Source organism: Bison bison, unplaced genomic scaffold (genome assembly GCF_000754665.1).
Source record: "Bison bison bison isolate TAMUID 2011002044 unplaced genomic scaffold, Bison_UMD1.0 scf7180017864371, whole genome shotgun sequence".
In the NCBI taxonomy this organism is placed as follows: domain Eukaryota; kingdom Metazoa; phylum Chordata; class Mammalia; order Artiodactyla; family Bovidae; genus Bison; species Bison bison.
The window spans coordinates 15437315-15457093 of NW_011494943.1; the positions used below are offsets into that span (position 1 = coordinate 15437315).

At 37.5% G+C, this 19779-nt stretch overlaps 1 protein-coding gene across 1 annotated transcript in view; it reads right to left on the reverse strand.

The window, feature by feature from the left end:
- The window catches only part of TANC2 (tetratricopeptide repeat, ankyrin repeat and coiled-coil containing 2), a 368982-nt gene that overhangs the window by 107606 nt on the left and 241597 nt on the right, over positions 1-19779 (reverse strand). Inside the window, exon 8 of the mRNA XM_010856460.1 lies at positions 7764-7889. Within this exon, the coding sequence (XP_010854762.1) occupies positions 7764-7889 (126 nt within the window). The remainder of the gene's footprint in view (positions 1-7763; positions 7890-19779) is intronic.

The following is a 19779-nucleotide window of genomic DNA, read 5'->3' on the forward strand; positions in this document are numbered from 1 at the left end:
CTGGAAAAACATATTTGCAAAGTGGTGGTGCCTGGTTTAGTTGCTAAGTCATGTTTGACTCTTGTGACCCCATGGACTGTAGCCTGCCAGGCTCCTCTGTCCATGGGATTCTCCAGGCAAGAATACGGAGTGGGTTGCCTTCTCCAGGCATTTCCTTCTCCAGGGGATCTTCTCAACCCAGGGATGGAACCCAGGTCTCCTGCATCGCAGGCAGATTCTTTACTCACTGAGCCACAAGGGAAGCACACATCTGATAAAGGACTGGTATCCAAATTATGTAACAAACTCTCAAAAGTCACTAGTAAGAAAAGAAACCACCCAATGCAAAAGTAGACTAGATATCTGAACAGACACTTCACTAAAAAAGATATTTGATGGCCAATTGATGCTTTTGAACTGTGGTGTTGGAGAAGACTCTTGAGAGTCCCTTGGACTGCAAGGAGATCCAACCAGTTCATTCTGAAGATCAGCCCTGGGATTTCTTTGGAGGGAATGATGCTGAAGCTGAAACTCCAGTACTTTGGCCACCTCATGCGAAGATTTACTCATTGGAAAAGACTCTGATGCTGGGAGGGATTGGGGGCAGGAGGAAAAGGGGATGACAGAGGATGAGATGGCTGGATGGCATCACTGACTCGATGGATGTGAGTCTGAGTGAACTCTGGGAGTTGGTGATGGACAGGGAGGCCTGGCGTGCTGCGATTCATGGGGTCGCAAAGAGTCAGACACGACTGAGTGACTGAACTGAACCGAACTGAATCATATGAGATGATTAACAATAAGCACAATGTTGTACAGCAGATTCCTAGAAACTTTTTATCTTCTGTGACTCAAACTTCTCATGCCCACTGAACAGCAACTGCCCATTTTCCATTCCCTGCAGGCCTTGGCAACCACCATCTGGCAATTAGTGTTTATACGGAACTGTTTCCCATTCCTAACACCCCAGTGTACTGAACTAAGCACAATAAGCTATTGTATTGCTATTATTATAGTAAAGATTTTTATATTATATTGTCTCTGATATAAGATAGCATTGTGATTAAGAGCACAGGCTCCAGAGTCTACCAGATATGAAATGAATCCTCGCACTGGCAATGACTAGACTTTGTAACTCTAAGCAAGTTATAAACCTCCTTAAGTCCCAATTCCCTTACGACTACCACTTGCATCAAAGAGTTATGAGGATTAAATAACATGTTTAAAACTCTTAGCGCTGTGCCTGTAAAGAATAAGAACCCCAATAAATGTAAGCTATCATTTGTTATCTATTTAAAAGTTTCCTATTCTCAGCATTTGTCTTAGTGTTTTGGGAAGTCTATTGTATTCTATTACTGTGAGGATAAAAAAGGTAAAAGGCTTACTTTACTCTGGGAAATAATACTTTGAGTGTTTAAATAACTTGAATATTAAATTTCAGCTTTCAGACATTGGTCTTAGAGAAGAACATTTGTTGATAAAAACTTTGGAGTCATTACTGAGTGGAATTTTCAGGAAGGGAACAATGATCTTTGAAAAACAGTTAAAGAAATAGGGAAAATCCAACTCTCCCTAATGTTGCCACTTTTTACATGTTTCCTCACATTTAATACCTCAAGATGTAGGAAAAATATAAAAACAGTAAAGATTTTAAAATGTGAAACATCTGATAAAAAGTATGTTTTTTGTTATTAGATTGTTGGTCTTGAAGGTAAGATATTTACTGGAGAATAAGAACTGACTAACTACTTGAAATTTAAGATTAAACATTTTTAGACTGAACACTCAGTGATGAAATAGCTATGACCTACAAAGGAAATTCTCCAGTGCTATATTTTATTACTATCTGGGGAAGTTATTCCATAAAAAATATTTTATTACATACTGCAAGGTTGGAACGCTTAAGATCATTTTACTGAATCAAAAATGTTTTATAAAGTGTTACCTAAATAAATTTCCTGGCATTATGGTAACCTTAATAAGATTTAGTCACTTTTGGAGAAAATAAATAGAAAGATTAACTGGGAAGCCATCCTTTAAATCTAATTTAGATCAAAACATAAAAACGGCTTAATGGTTATTTATTTTTCTTTATTGCACTTAAGGCATTTAAAAATATTTTCAGTGATTTATTCCTGCAGAATTAATTATCATGATTAGAATTTCTTTCATGTTACTCCACAGCCTTTCTTTAAGAGTTGTGTTATTTAATGCAAGAGGTTGATCCATGCCTGTTAGAAGATTAAATGGCTTATAGACTCTTCTCTCTCTCAAAGGTTAATTCTTTCTTTTCAGGTCTTTCTGGGGGAACTTTGGTGTATATTAGCCACTGTTCATGCTTTCAAATTTTAAGATAAAACTTACCAACTAAAGCTGGTTTACATAAAAACCAGACCTGTGGGCCTGTCTCTAGCTACTTTAACAAGTAGTGATTTGTTTTAAAAAATTACAGTTTGACTACTCCAAAATGTATAAATCCTTTTCTAGCAGACATTCAAAGATATCCAGTTTGAGCACTGCATTTTCAAATTTTAGGGTACTATGCAAAAGAGCTGACTAGGGGTGAGAGTATCACCTCATAAACCAAAACCTACAACCTACTCCAATATTTATATATAGGCAGTTATGCGCATGCAACTTTATTTCTGGATTTTCAATTTACCTAAAAAGAAATAAATTTAATCTTGTAAAAATAAAACAATGAACAGTGAGACAGAAAAGACTGATGGAAATATCCCCTTGTAAATGTGAGAGCAAGCCAGGCAATGATGAAGATGACTAAGCAACCTCAGGGATGTGTGACTCAGTGGTTTAATGCAAGCTCATTAGCTTCATGACATACATCTTAGTCATCTTTAGAAAGGAGTCATTGTTTTGGAAAAGGAAGGGACTCACAAATGGCATGAAGCACTGATTTTATTTAATAAAAATTCAATTCTTTGCTTTGACAAAGCCAAGTTAACTGTGGCAGGGTCAGTTTCACATCAGTTCTGCCAGTGAGTCAAGACTATCATTTGCATATACGCCCGCCAACCTAGTATCTATTAAAGCTGCTATTACCTAAATCTAATGCCTGTGAATGGCTATTTATGTAATGGGATTTAGTAAAAGTCCTAAGGAAACCAACACATATCGAGAAATGAAATTTTAATAAGGAACATATAATCTCTTTAAGCACAACAGTGTGATTTCATATCAGGCAGTTTCCAGCATCTTATCATTAATAATCTGTTATTAATTTACCCCAAGTAGCTACCACTATTCAAAGTCATTATGCTATGGTATGCTCTGCGTATTTTAACGCCCCTGGTTCCATTTATATATTCCGTCATACGATTTACAACATTTATCCATAAAAACCAACACCCTCTTCTTTCCTTTTACTGGACAGCAAACTTAGTTTCCGTCTTTTTCTGGGTAAAAAGAGATTCCATTAGGATGGTCAGAAAGAGTGAGAAGTTTCAGGTCTAGCATGAAACTCATTTACACAGTGTGATTAAATTAAAAGTGGACCCTCAAAACAATTTTTAAGACTTGAGTTAAACACTTGAAGGTTTCAAATTAGTATCTGTCAAGGACATTCCGGCTTTGGGACCCGAAAGGCACCTGCAGTAGGTTGGTCAGCTGTATCCTCTGCACTAGGACACAATCTACTATAACCCTTTTGTCATTAGAGTTCAAGCTCTTGGATGGTTGCCAGCTAGGAAACTACTAACTTGCTGAACTAAGACTCTGACCAGTGCACTCATGTGACCTCCTTCTCATTGTTGGGCTGGGTCTCTGGAAACAAATTTTGCTAGAACAGTTGTTCAAAACAGCTGTCTTGAGAAGTGAAGAAAAAAAAAAAAAAGGTGTTTTTTTTTTTTTTTAACTAATGAAGCAAATGTTAATACTAATGCCCAACTTGAAGATCCAAACTGTAGCTCCTGGATTATCCCAGCAACTTTTGCTTCAAGCAGTCAAAAGACTATTATTATGGTCAAACAACTGCAGTTATTATTAAGGTAACTGCTAAATGAACTATGCCTATACTATTAAGCCATGTCCATGAATAACTTCTAACCAACTCTCAAACTACACTTTTTCAGATTTCTGCAAACAGACTGTGTGATCCTTAAAGGCATAAAACTAATTGTCAATTACAATGGTATCCTCTAAATTCGTTTTTCTTAAAGTGTGATCTTGGAACCCCTGGGGCTTCTTAAGACGCTTTTAGGGGTCTACAAAGGCAACACTATTTTCATAATACTAAGAGGTTATTTGCCTTTTTCCACTCTCATTCTCTCACAAGGGTAGGGTGGAATTTTTCAGTGCTTACATGATGTTAATACACAATGGGTCTATTTAAAAAAAAAAGAGCAAGTATTTTAACAATTTCTCAGTTTTAATTTCTAATGTGGCAAATATCAATTTGTATAACTGGCATAACACAAACTTTGTAGGGTCCTCAATAATTTAAGTGTGTAAAGAGTTCCTGGGACCAAAAAGTTTGAGAATCACTGCTCTAAACAAACTAGTATGGGACCCCTGTATGACGTGTCCAATGCTTGCCACCTCTTCATGTATTCAAGGGATTTTATTTCAGATAATCTCTATACTTGAAATCTGTCCATAATTTTAATACCTACTGGATATACTACATTGTACATGACCATTAACTACCTTCTGTGAAGATTCAGGTTCATTTAAAACCAGAACTGGGATTGAAAAACTATCTAACAGGACTTGTTTGAGTTATACTTTAAAATATAGAAAGATATATCTCTAATGCAGAAACATATATCTTAATGTACACTAAAAAAGGTCTTTAATCACTTTATTACTTTTTGGGGGTAAAGCTCCTTTACTTCAATCATAACCAGAGTTAGGGAAAGATATAAAACTGAAATACAACTGCAATTTGTATGTTCCTTTAAATAAAATTAGAAAATGTGACGTGACATGTTTTTTTAAAATTATGCCAGGAAAACAATGATTCTATATCTATAATAAAATGTAATGTTTTCGATATAACAATCACAAGTTATAAAGGCTTGCCAAACAGGTCTACAGAAACACAAGGAAGTCTGTCCTCATTTGCTTTCCTTTCTTGTCGATGTCTAAGCTACAGAGTTCATTTGTAAACAGTAATCAAGATAACATGTTTTTGAGGGAAGGTTATTGTCTAGGGCCTCAAAGTTCTAAATTAACAAACTAATTTTAGAAGACAAAATACTTCTTAGTAAACACTCATCTCATGGATTAATGCACTCATCTGGATGGCATGTTCCAACCTTTGACTGCTAAAACGCGAAAGAAAAGACAACTTTAAGGAACTGAAACACTAATATCATAATATCGCAGCATCTTCATCAATGGATGTCTCGCTGATCCTGTCAACTACACCAAGTATCTCACTGTATCTCCCTGTGCACACTGTTCACTGAGCCCAGGGTAGGCAAGGTGGGAGCAGGGAAGCTGGAAGAAAACTCAAGGAGTCCTAGGAACTGCAAACACGTTTATTCTCTCCTGAGTGGCACGGCAGCTGCAGCGGCAGACAATGCTGTATTCTCTCCTCTTGTGGTTGACCCAGTGGACACAGCCTTAACGCAGCCTCACCACCATAATGCAGCCACAAAGACTTTTTCAGGTGGAGCTTATATTTGCTTACAGAACATACGTGGCCTGTGGTCAAGCGAGTACCTTGTGATGTGCGTGTGCAGTGCTATAAGTGATCTTAGCTGTTACATATCATTATTCACAAAATGTGGGGCGAGAGCGAGAGGGTGTGGGGCGAGGGAGACTGACCACGCCATCTTGGCTGATTTGCTCTTTCCCTACAATGGACAAACTCCATCTTTAAGTATGAATGTAAACAGTAAGTTGAAACCCTATCTGCAAGGGACAGGATATTAGTTTTGTGAGGAATGCATTATTCAGGTGGAGAGCTTCCTAAAGATTTAGGTACGTTTTGGAAAAAATCTTTGGATGCACTTTAGGCTGAAGCTCAGTGAAATGGAAAAGATTTTTGTTGTATTCTTTACACAGCTGACATCTATGTGTAAACATCAAACTCACCAGAGTGTATTTGTCAAAGATCTTACTAAATCTTTAGATACTAAAAGCAGACATGTGCCATCAAGTATCAGTGGAGCCCAACATGAAGAGGTCTCAAAAACACACAGCTGAACCATCTGTAAAACAGACAGCTGGCGGGAAACTGCTGTGCAGCACGGAGAACTCAGCTCAGCGCTCTTGATGACCTAGAGGAGTGGGATGGGGGTGGGGTGGGGAAGGTAGTAGGGAGGCTCTAGAGGGAGGGCATATATGTGTATGTACACAGCTGATGCACTTTGTTTTACAGCAGAAACTAATACAACATTGTGAAGCAATTATCCTCCAATTAGAAAAAAATTTTAAAGTACACTACCAAAAAATACACAGCTGCATTATACAAAAAATACACGTCATTAATTTTGTTTTTGATGTAGTGTCAAACCCATTATTTAATGACTAGCAAAAGAGAAAATATTATCAACAATATCAGTATGTTTTTCAGAATGTAATGTAAGGTTATGCTAATGTGGCAGATTTTCAATCAAATCTGAAGGTCTAGATAAGATTAACATTTGTAGCCAATCTTCTTTATTATAGCCATGCATTTTGGCCTTGGCACAAATAATTTATTTGCTCTTTGATTAAATTTATTCAGGCTTTGGACATAATCTACCAGCATCAAAATAGTACTTGACGTAATTCCACTTTCTGGGATAAGCAACTAGTATGTGGCTAACTGAAGAAATGATGAAAAGCAGGATGGACAAGATTGGGAACTAAAACCATGAATGAGGGTATCAACTCACCATTGTTGATGACAGGTATGGTAACTGTAGCAACACAACCAATTACTTCATGCTCATAGTTGCCTAGCCATCAATGAAAAACCATCAGCATAATGACTTCCAGAATGGACAGCAGGCATGTGTTTTTTGAGTCCCTTCTTGTGTGAACTATGCATATGGTAGCAAAGCATGGGATGGGGTGAGGAGAACAGAGCAAAGATGAAGACAGTCTAAAGATAAAATAAGCTGCACCTGATGTAGCAGAGCTATGGATTACTAGATATGAGAAAAAGCGAGACCGTTTGTTAAAGGCTATCACAGATTGGTTCATTTGTGCAAACAAGAGGCACAAGCAGAGATACCAATAACAGGCTTCTCAACTAGACTGTGGTTTTAACGAAATGAAAGTCTTCAAAAAGCTCAGGTGCCTGACTGTAGAAGCACAAAGAGCGTAAAGAAGGGATCTGAGTGGGAAAGGATAAGTTGTTTACATGCTGCCAGAACAGGACTAGAGGCACTAAAATTCTAAGAAAATCAAAGTATTTTATTTAACTAGAAATGGCCACTAGACTGTAAATGAGATGCATTCTTTAATGAAACACATAACAGCATCAAATTCACCTGAAATAGGGTGAGGGCTGAAATTGATCAATAATTACTTCTAAGATCCAAGACCTTAAAAGACTTTCCCCATCAACACCAGCCCTTTCCACTTGCTTTCTTTCAGAATTTCAAGGAATCAGTGCTTCCAACTGTTGGTAATCCCACTGCCTTTCTATGATGATTACAACATATTTATGTTCATCTTTCTCTCTAGAGACAGCAGAGTGAACTGGTGACATGCTCACATCTTAAGGGAGGCTTACATAAGTGTGAAAATTGGAACTAAAGGAACTTTTTGCCTACCACCCATTTCCATTTTCCCCTGGGTATCCCCATGCAATGCCCTTCTGTGGTTCTAACCTCTTAAATCCTGTTGCGTGCGAGCACCGGCCATGCTCTGTCTTGGCATTCGAAGAGAAGTTCTCAAAGGGGTATGTCTCTGTTCATCCAGGTAAGCGAGGTCCTCCAAGTGGGCAGAGCTTGTGGCTGATAAGACAGAAGAGCTTGGTCAGAAGACAGAAGTTTAGAAAACTTTCAGTTAGTCTGTATCTCCAAACTTTGGAATGAGAGCAGACACTTTACCGAGAATTTGCTCAACTCAAAGTCCTCATCAATGTCTGAAATACGGGCCAGAGAAACATGTTAAGAGTTGTCTGCAGCTCCTTCTTCACTATCAAATGCCTGAGTTTATGGAGAATACTTCCAACGGGCTGGTAAACACATTACCTGACAGCACAGATGATTAGTGTTTGCTTCTTTTGGGTCACAAACCCATTTGTGTAAACACCATCAGTGAAGAGATCTGTTCCAGATTATATTAAGTTGTAAAAGAATCACGAAACTCTATCTTCAACATTTTCCCTTCATGGTAAAGAATGAAATATGAAAACAATGTTTACATGTGTGTATATGTATGTATATAATGGAAAGGTGGACACCCGGGACGATGAGCAGAGACCTGGACATACTGGGCTGGCCAAAAAAGTTCATTCAGGTTCCCCGCCACCCCCCCCCGTAACGATGTTATGGAAATGTTAGCATTTAGGGAACTGCCAATGTCCATGAATTCCAAAAAACATGTTGTTGCTCTCTGAAGATAATCAAGTAATAATGGCTTCCCATTGCATCTGTAAATCTTTTAACCCCTAACCTAGCCACAAAAGAGAGAAAATGGTAGAAGAGAGTGGGAATGTAATGCCACTGCTATACACTTAGAGTTGTTGGGTCCACTCATAACGAAGAGAAAAGTGAAGAGAAAAGTGAAGAAATCAAGAATCAGGAAGTGCTGAAGACAAACAAGTTTTTTTTTTTTTTAAAAAAACAAAACAAAACAAAACACCAAACTTCAGTCAGAAAATGGTTGTTTAGGACTTCCCTGGTGGTCCAGTGGTTAAGAATTTGCCTGCCAATGCAGGGGACACGGGTTTACTCCCTGGTCTGGGAAGACCCCCATGCCATGGAGCAACGAGCCCGTGCACCACAACTATTGAGCCTGTGCCCTAGAGCCTGGAAGCCGCAACTACTGAAGCCCGTGTGCCCCAGCGTTAGCGCCGAGCAGCGAGAGAAGCCCCTGCTCAGCACAGCCCACGCTGCAGCGAACCCCGCACAGCCTAAATAAATAAAATTGTAAAAAATGTATGTTTTAAATAACTGTTCATTCAGTCTGTTGCCAACTATGTAGGGTGCGCTGGGGGATAGTTCAGTAACTCCACGACGGTGATTTACTGAGGGCCTTCTATGCGCCAGGCTTTGTTCTCACCGGCTTTGTTGCCGGTCCGCCTCTGTGACTGTTTTATAGAGAGTGGGGGAGCGGAAGCACACTGAGATCCCTCTTGACTGCTGAGTCCCAATGAAGCACTGTCCACATCCCCAAACAAGGTAGGACGCAAACAACAAGAAAGTGGGTTATGGAAAGTGGCACACAGAGAGCTACAAAGTGTTTCATGAGCTGAAAAAAGAAAAATGGAGAAAATCGAAGAGAGGGAGAGGAAGAGAGAAAAGAATGCAAAAACAAGTGCAAGAGACGTGTCCCCTTCACTCTTCTATTACTGCAACTGTTTTATTTACCTGGATCTACTGGAAACTCAGACAAAAGGAATTTATCTGAATTACACATATAGTTTTTAAAAAGAAATAAAAGTCTCTGAAACTTAGTCCAAGGAACTCGAATCAAGAAAGGGAAGACAAATACCACATTACATACCAGAGGGGGGAAGAGGATATCAGAAGAATAAAAAATAATCTTGATTTATGCATTCTGAAAATCAAACTATCCAGAACAGATAACTATCTAATCTCTTATTTAAAAATGCCAGGCACAATGACACTACCCCAACTGGGGTGCTAGCACACTAAAATGATTTGACATGTTTTAATAAAAAAAGAATGTGTATTTCATTGATAGTAGGCAGAATGATAATAGAAACACGTAACATGGAGTATAGCAAAAAGTTTTGTTAAAAACATAAAATCTCTTCTTTTTATACATTATATCTATTCATGAATCTTTTAAATTACAGGAGATCTATACAGGGAGTATAGATTTAAACTAAGTAACAGTTACATAATCCATTTTAATTACTTTGTATTAGAAAATCTTTTGGCATAGCTTTCGTTCTACATGTTCAATTTCTTAAATTCACTGATGAGTTATTGGCAGCTTTTGTAAAATATAAATGTTAGTGTGAACTTAAGTTTTATTAAACTATGCTTTACCTCAGTAATTCCTAGAAAATAAATATCAGTTGTTCTATTGCTTTTTTTTCACAAAACAAAAAAAGTAGTAAAACATATTGAGCACATTTCTCAATTCAGACACAAGACATTAGAAGAAAAAGAAAAAATACTGTAATCACTGAGCTGAATAACAGTTCATTCCTTTACAAGTCCAAATACTCACAGGCAAACTGAACTAAGGAAAAGCAGAGATATTCAATATTAAGCACAATAGCTCTGAAGTCCTGATCCAGGGCCGAGATCCTGAAACCAATGGGAAACTATTGTTTTAATCTGGACTGCAACTGAGTTATGGTTACCCAAGTCTATTAAGGAAATCAGTTCTTGAATATTCATTGGAAGGACTGATGTTGAAGCTGAAACTCCAATACTTTGGCTACCTGATCTGAACAGCTAACTCATTTGAAAAGACTCTGATGCTGGGAAAGATTGAAGGCAGGAGGAGAAGGTGACGACAGAGGATGAGATGGTTGGATGGCATCACCGACTCAATGGACTGAATAAACTTGGAGTTGGTGACGGACAGGGAGGCCTGGCATGCTGCAGTCCATAGGGTTGCAAGAATCGGACATGGCTGAGCGACTGAAAGTAAACTGACTGAAGTCTATTAAAACATTCAATGCTTTTCTTATTTTAGCAATTAGTATCTTTTTTTTTTTTTTTGCTGGCCTCTGAATCCATCACTATTTGATCAAATAATCCCAAATAATTTCTTTACTGTCTTTTTTCCTTACTATTCTCCTTAGTCTTACTTTGTTTCTTTCTGCTAAATCATCTTCAAAATTCTTGTCCTTCAAATACAGTATTTAGAGGCATGTGAGACAAATATTGGGACGATCAGCCAGGAGACTATGTGCTGTGGCCCTTGTTTCACTAACTGTACAGAGCTGCATTCTTCAGCACAGTCACAGCACAGTAATCTTTTCCATTTGCAAGCCACTTTCTGAGAAAAAGTCTCTGTCACACATTGTCAAATATTTCACTTATTGTCAGAACTTGCTCAGGCTACCCTTTTTCTGTTTCCTTGATAGCTGCCTTAGTCAGAATTAACTGCTTCTCCCTTTCAGCAATCACATACATATATGGCTAATTAGAACTTGTGTTATTCAGCTTATTGTTTACATGTCTGTCTTCTCTTCCTAGATTACAGTGAGTTCCTGAGGATAAGAAGGCAATGTCTGATTCATCTTCGATAACTCCATTCCTAAATTCAGAGCCCTGCAATAATGCTCCATACAGAATTAAGTTCCAGGCTAGTCCTACTCGGATTTAGAGATCTGTCTGGCTCTGTCCTTACCTCCCTCACCGCTCTGCTTAATGTTGAGCAGACATCACTGTGCTAACATGCTTGGCTCCAATGATGTTCATACTATCTTCCTTCAGGAACTGCTGACCTTTTCCTTTTTTCTAGAACACATATCACTTTCTATTGTACTATATAAATTACTTATTTATGTTTATTTTACTTTCCCTGGTGAGAATGCAAGTTCCATGAAGGTGAGAATCTTTGTTTTGTTTATTGATAATTTTCAAGTGCTTTGAAGAGTGCCTGGCATATATAAGTGCTAGTCTAATGACTAAATGATTGTGTTTAACAGACACATTTGCATTTTGGCTATACTTAAACAATCAATGAATAACAAATTCAGCTTTGTCTCCCTAGGTTATCTGAAAGCTAAGGATGAAGGAGGCTGGCAGCAACGGTACCTTGCACATCATCATTCTACATGAACACTGGTGATAGATCTATGGGGACATACATATGCCCACTTCATAGAGCCACTTTTACTGTGAAATTGTCCTGGTGATTTCTTTCGAGATACTTTTGTCAAATTAAATTAGTACTATAATATGTAATGAACATATACAGATACAAATATAAGATAATTAGGTTTTTGTTTTTGTTTTTAACTGGAGGGATAATTGCTTTACAATATTGTGTTGGTTTCTGCTGTATAACAGTGTGAATCAGCTATAAGTATACATGTTCCCTCCCTCTTGAGCCTCCCTCAAACCCCCTCCTCCCACCCCCCATCCCTCCAGGTTGTCAGAGGGCACGGAGCTGAGCTCCCTGTGTCATACAGCAGCTTCCATTAGCTATCTATATTATACATCGTAGTGTATATATGTTGATGTTTAAAAAAAAAAAGATAATTAGATTAGCTGAAGTGAATTGACAAAAGAAGAAAAACAAATTAACAATAAAAAATTTTATGTAAAGAGAAAATGCTTTTAAAAAGTAAGCCCATAAAAATCTATGTCACTAAAAGGAAGGCCTTATTTTCAGAGAAGGAAGAGGGAAGTGGAAAAGGGAGCATATATTTTCCTGGGATTTCATCAGATTGGAACAGCTGACTCACTGACAGAACAATTAACTGACAAACTTCTTGAATTTAATACACAAGTGGGCAGGAAAAAAATCCAGCAGACAACATTTGGTACAAGACATTCCAGAGGCAACTCTCTGTTATAGAGTTTGGAATCAGTTTAAATCGTTTCTTCTTATATCAGTTGCCACTTACACAAACACATTTTAGTAGCATAACTGCCGTTCTGGCTGACCCGAGCAGGAGCCTGGAATGATACTTTATGTTTGCTACAGCCTGGCAAGAGGCCACTCTGCTGTCCCAACACCACTGATTCATAAAGCCAACATTCTGACTGTGGAAAAGCCTGTTTCTGTTTTTTTTTTCTTTTTTTTTTGGGTAAAAATCTTTATTACAGTTTCTGATTGAAAACGAAAGTGTTAGTCACTCAGTTGTGTCCGACTCTGCGACCCCATGAACTGCAGCCTGCCAGACTCCTCTCTCCACGGAATTCTCCAGGCATGAATACTGGAATGGGTAACCATTCTTTTCTCTAGGGGGTCTTCCCAACCCAGGGATTGAACCCTGGTCTCCTGTGTTGCAGGCGGATTCTCTACCATCTGAGCCACCAGTTTCTGACTGGATTCATTTAAATTCCCCAGATTCCCATTTGGCATTTACCTGATTTTTAAGATCCTTTCCTTAGGAAAATGTGCAGCTCCAAACATTAAGAAGTTGATGGTGAGAGTTTATATTTTAACTGACTTCTGTTGTTGGATGTTTCCATGATACTCTTTTATTTTCACACAAAGCACTGAGGACAGCTGTTGTAAGTGAACATCTCCTGCTTCCCATATCCCTCCAATTCATTGCCAATCTCATTTTAAGACATCAAGGATGATCACAGACAGCCTACTCTGATAATTTCTGCCATGCAACCACAAATCCACAAGAGTTCTCTACCTCCTTCCAACACAACAGGTTTAAAAATAAATGTTAATAGCGATTTACATTTTGAAAACAATAAAAGACAGTTTTTATTTTTTCCTATTTTAGAATTTTAATTTAAAGTTGCATAAATATCGAAATTTATATTCAGAAAACCGAGTTGCTCCAGGAAAAACCCAAGCCTTAATGCTAGACTGTCAAAACTCACCTTTTATCACTTCATTATTCAAGTTAAGAGTTTTTGTTTTCACTAAATAGTACTATCAATAGTACTATCTTCATACGTGGCATATGAAACTTTTAATTGGTACATTAACTTCAGACTTCACTTGTTTAAGAATCTTTATGTTTCTAAAAGTATATAGCTAAATCTAATTGAGTAATATATTTATTTAATCAGACCTACTTTAGTAATTAATAAAAAGGACATGATTACTCAAAAATTTTTATTACCTATATTTCTTCAATTTATGTTGTAGTGAGTTGAAAATCTCCAAAAAAATTTTTTTAAAAAAATCACCATAAACATTAAAAAATTTTTTATTGTGTCATCAAGGACATTCTTAAAGCGGTTTATCTATCTTCTTCTGTTTAAAACTGTAAGTGGCTATGGTTTTTTTTTTTAAATTTTATTTTATTTTTAAACTTTACATAATTGTATTAGTTTTGCTAAATATCAAAATGAATCCGCCACAGGCATACATGTGTTTTTAAAGTATTTTTTACTTAAAAAAATATGGGATCTTAAGTTTCCCTCCCAGGGATTACACCTGTGTCCCCTGCATTAAAGTGCAGAGTCGTAACCGTCCGACTCTAGGAAAGTCCACCACAGCATTTTATACATGCTGACTCTATTCCCTGCAAATAAAAGTGTTATAAAAGCCTCAAATCCTTTCCAATTCCTTTCAAATTCAAGAATCTTACGAATAACAGTTTTATTCTTTAGAGTTCAATCCTGCATTAGCTTCAAATAAATTCTTTGACAATTTCCTGGTCCTGACAGATGTGGTCTTACAGAGATGCCATAAAGCTCACGCTAAAGAGGATGTTTTGCTTCCCGAAGCGAGAAGTCTATAACACAGCAAGCACCGATCAAACAATTAATCCCCTAGGTTTTTTTTAAGTGATGCAAATGGTATTTTCATATCATTATTCATCATTAAATCTCTAAAATAAATAATTACATCAGTCACACTGAGATAAAGTTTAAACAAGAAGGGAAATTTAAAAGCTGGGTTTGAAAAAAAGTATTTTATTATTGGCATTCATCACCCCCATCTCATTCATATGCTTAGAACAATTTAGTAAGTATAATATACTAACATTTCCCCCTATTTCAAGGTCATCTCGTATTTGAAATCCTCAATTATTCCTGTTCACCTAGGAAATTTGAGCATCTGATCTTCCCCCACTTTGGGGAACCACGTCTATGTACATGTTAGAAAGTAAAGGAAAACATGTGTTCGCTTTGTGTGCTTAGCTGCCCAGTCATGTCTGACTCTTTGTGACCCTTATGGACTGTAGCCTGCCAGGCTCCTCTCTCCATGGGACTTTTCAGGCAAGAATACTAGAGTGCGTTGTCATTTCCTCCTCCAGGGTATCTCCGACCCAGGGATCGAACCTGCATCTCCTGCTTTGCAGGGAGATTGTTTACGCACTGGGCCACGGGGGAAGTCCAAAACATGTATCTCTAGAGCTAAAATGAGAAGAGAGGACCCTCCTGAGCTAAGAAAATTTACTTCAAAAACAGATTTAGAAATCTAATCACATAAACTACTGGAAACTCTGATCTTATCAAATATTTACACACATCCAATAGTTAGCAGGTGAAAGTAATTTTGTCTTTCTACATTCTGGAAACACTTTCAATGTATAACCTATTAAGATTTGAAAATAACTGAGAAATCCTGAGAAATGTGGTTTACCTTCCTCCCTGTGTGAGGACGTGAAACCATGGTTTCCAGATAGAGAAAACAACCCAATACAAACTACTTCTGACCTATGATTTGCCTTGTAGGTTACTAGTGGTCAGTTTGAATTACATTCAATACTGACAAGAAATAATTCTCTAATGAAGTATCTTGTTCAACACAGTAAATGTTACTCTGACAGTATAAACCCTATTCTAATCCTAACCCCAGGACAGAGCTATTGAAGAAGCATGATTAGCTTAAGAACCGGAAAATCTCTGCTAGCCAGAAAAGCCAGTGTTATGAGATGACCATTGTGATAGATGAAAACATAATAATTAAGGTTTATAGGAATAACAATTTAGACTAATATTATCCTTTCATTTATGTTTTAACATGGGGAAGGGGAGACAGAAATGAAGATAGGAGACAACATTTAAGTATGTAAGTAAATAATTTTCAATATCCAAATTAAAATAAACCCCAATAACTAAGAAAAATCACTGTTATGATACCTGATATAAACAGTTTCCTATCTATTAAAGCGATATAAAAAAAGGCACCAAAAAAGAAAAATCAGATAAACTGATGTCATCAAAATTTTTGTGTTTCAGATAAAAGGGTAAAAAAGATGTGGTATACACACACAATGGACTATTACTCAGCTATAGAAAAGAATGAAATAATGCCACTGCAGTAACACGAAAGGACCTAGAGATGATCACACTAAGTGAAGTCAGAGAAAGACAAGTACCATATGCTACCACTTACATGTGGAATCTAAAAAGTGATACAAATGAACTTATTTGCAAAACAGAAATAGGCTTACAGATATAGAAACAAACTTATGGTTACCAAAGGGAAAAGGGGGGAGGGAAAAATTTGAAACTTAGGATAAACAGATAGGCACTATTAGATAAAAAATAGATAACCAATAAGGACCCACTGTATAGCACAGGGGACTATATTAAGTATCTTGTAATAACCTATGATGGAAAAGAATCTGAAAAATAATGTATACAAATATATATGTATAACTGAAATACTTTTGCTGTACACCAGAAACACTGTAAATCAACTATACTTCAAAAAAGGAATAAAAAATTTAAAAAGTTTTATGTTTCAAAATATACCAATAAGAAAACAAAACGATAAGCAACGGAGTGAAAATATTTTGCAAACATATCTCTGATAAAGATCTGTATACAGAATATACAACAAATTCTTACAACTCAATAATAGGGAGACAGAGGACCCATCAAAAAAAGAGATATTTTACCAAAGAAGATATATGAATAGCTAAAAAGCACACAAAATAAGCTCACCATCATTAGTCACTAGGAAAATGCAAATTAAAACCACAACAAGGCAGCATTTCACATCTGCTAGAATAACCATGATAAGAGGTAAGACAATACCAAACGGCAGAGAGGAGGCACAGAAACAGGAACCCTCAGACACTGTGGGTGGCACAGACACTTTGGAAAACACTTTGGCAGTTTCTTTACAAGTTAAACATAAATTTACCCTATGATCTAGCAATTCCAATCCTAGATGTCTATTCAAGAGAAGTGAAAACATGTATCTACTCAAAGACTTGCACTAGAATGCTCATAGCAGCAGTATTCAGAATAGCTAAAAAAAAAAAAACAAACAAACAAACCTCAATGTCCATCAACTGCGGATGGACAGATAAAAGGAGCTATAGGTATACAATGGAATACTATTTGCAATGCTACTGCTACTGCTAAGTCACTTCAGTCGCACTCTGTGCAACCCCATAGACGGCAGCCCACTAAGCTCCCCCGTCCCTGGGATTCTCCAGGCAAGAACACTGGAGTGGGTTCCCATTTCCTTCTCCAATGCATGAAAGTGAAAAGTCGTATCCAACTCTTAGCGACCCCATGGACTGCAGCCCACCAGGCTCCTCCATCCATGGGATTTTCCAGGCAAGAGTACTGGAGTGGGGTGCCATTGCCTTCTCTGACTATTTGCAATAAAAAGAAACAAACTTCTGATAGCTTTAAGTAAATCAACCAGTTGTTGAAATTATCTGAATATTTTTAATCAGCACTAAAAAATAGGTATGTTTTCAAAGATCTAGTTATGCCACCTAGGACTGCTATTTCTAAACCAAAGACAAGGGAAAACCCTTTTAGAAAGACAAGAATCTAAACATATACTTTATTTATTTTTAGGTTGAGGTATAGTTTACATACATAAAGTACATAAATCTTATATGTTTAGCTCAATAAATTTTTATCTGTGTATACACCAAGGCAACCACCATTCAGATCAATATAGAGAAGGCTTCCTTAATTGATATTCCCACCAAAGGTAACCACTACTTTAGTTTTTCACCATAGAAGTGCCATAGCTTTGGCTGTTTTTCTGAATTTTATATAAATATATATACTTCATTCAGTATGCACTCTCCATGATGTTGTCTGCAGTGGTAGTACATTATTTTTCTTCGTTGTACACCATTCATCCAGTCTGTTGATGGACATGTGGGCAACTTATGTAAAACCTGAAGTTAGTATTGGGTTTCCCTGGTGGCTCAGTGGTATGGAATCTGCCTGCCTTTGCAGGAGACATGGGTTTGATCCCTGGGTCAGGAAGATCCCCTGGAAAAGGGAATAGCAACCCACTCCAGTATTGCTTTCCTGGAAATCCCATGGACAGAGGAGCCTGGTAGGCTACAGTCCACGGGGTCACAAAAGACTCAGACACGACTTAGCGACTAAACAACAAATGTTAGTGTTTGTCTTGGGCAAAATAATGAATCTCAACAGACATTCATGCTCAAGAAGGGAAATAATTCATAGTCTCTTCAGTAAACTCAAAAGAGAACACAAGAAGCTTACACTTCTGTTTCCTAAGAAGTGCTCAGGGCCCTTCTCAACAGAGCCAGAATTCTCTAGGAGTCACTGCGGCTTAGTTAAGAAGTAAACTGGGATGCACCATGAAGGTTGGTAGCTTTAGCTTCCATTGTTATGTAAGGATCTAAATGCTTCTCTTTCAGATAGACTGAATTTACCTAGCAATTTCTCATAAGTTATATAGCATTCTAGGATTCTAAAATGACATCACAGTTGGGGATCACCGTATTTAAAATAACCTAGGAGAGAAAATTTTGTCATTATATAGAAGTGAATACTCTTTGAGAAATGAGCATTAACATCTTCCACAGTCACTGATGTTCTGGATGAGCCATTCTCCTCATAATCACATCTGATGACAGATGCTGATGGTCTCCCAGAGGATGGAACAGAGTAGTGGCTTAGAAAAGGTTCAGAAGGGAGATGGGGAAGTCAAGAAGCATCACATTATCATCTGCATAACAAACAATTTCATCTGGAAACTAGGAGCTCTTGCCTACAGTAAGTATTTTATTTTCTTGTGTCAGTGAGATAAACCTATCTAGGCACTCATCAGGTAAGTAAGAGAGACAAATGTAACTCTGACTTTGTAGTCTGGACCAGGTCCGGATATGATGGTTCATTTTGATAATGTCAGAATGCCTGACTGTTCTGCAAAAGTCTTGGTCTCAATTATTAGACAGCAACTTAGTGGGGTTAAAATGATCCCCTGACGTAGTTCTGAACAGCTGCTAAAGAAAAACAGCTTCATATTCCAGCCACTTATTTTCTGTATCACCCCCTTATGACTGAGACTGCTAGTGGTGTCTGAGTTATTCTCAGGCAATGTAGGCACCTGGTGATGCTACTTTGATAATACAGCCAGAGTATTGCGAAAATACCTAGCTATTTGAATGGGGAAGTTAATTCTTGCTGCCTGCCTGCCACACTCTCAAACTATAGGTGATGATTTCTGATAATGTAAATTCTACTGAAATATGCTTCAATTTAATAACGTTTTTTATTTTTTTTTGCTGCACTGCACAGCTTGTGGAATCTTAGTTCCCCGACCAGGAATCACACTTGAGCCTTCGGCAGTGAAAGTGTGAAATTCTAACCACTGGACCCCATGGAATTCCCACATTATATTTTTAAAACCAAAGTTTTTAAAACCTAAAATCTCAGATTTAAATCCTTCAAAAGACTTCTGATGTGAGAAAAGACTTTGAAGAGACTGACAATATACTTTATGGGTTCTCTTTTAGATTTTGGGTGCTAAATCACTTCAGTTATGTCCAACTCTGCAACCCTCTGGAGAGAAGCCCTCTGGGCTCCTCTGTCCATGGGATTCTCCAGACAAGGATACTGGAGTGGGTTGCCATGCCCTTCTCCAGGGGATCTTCCAGACCCAGGGATTGAATCTGAGTCTCTTATGTCTCCTGCACTGGCAAGCGGGTTCTTTATCACTAGCACCACCCGGGAAGCTCCTTTTTGATTTTATGCATGTTTTTATTTTACAACTGTATTTTGGAAGCAGAATTAAAATGTCACTTAAGGAACATGAACCTTTCCCCAGGTTCAAAAAGATATACACAAGTATATTACCCAAACACAA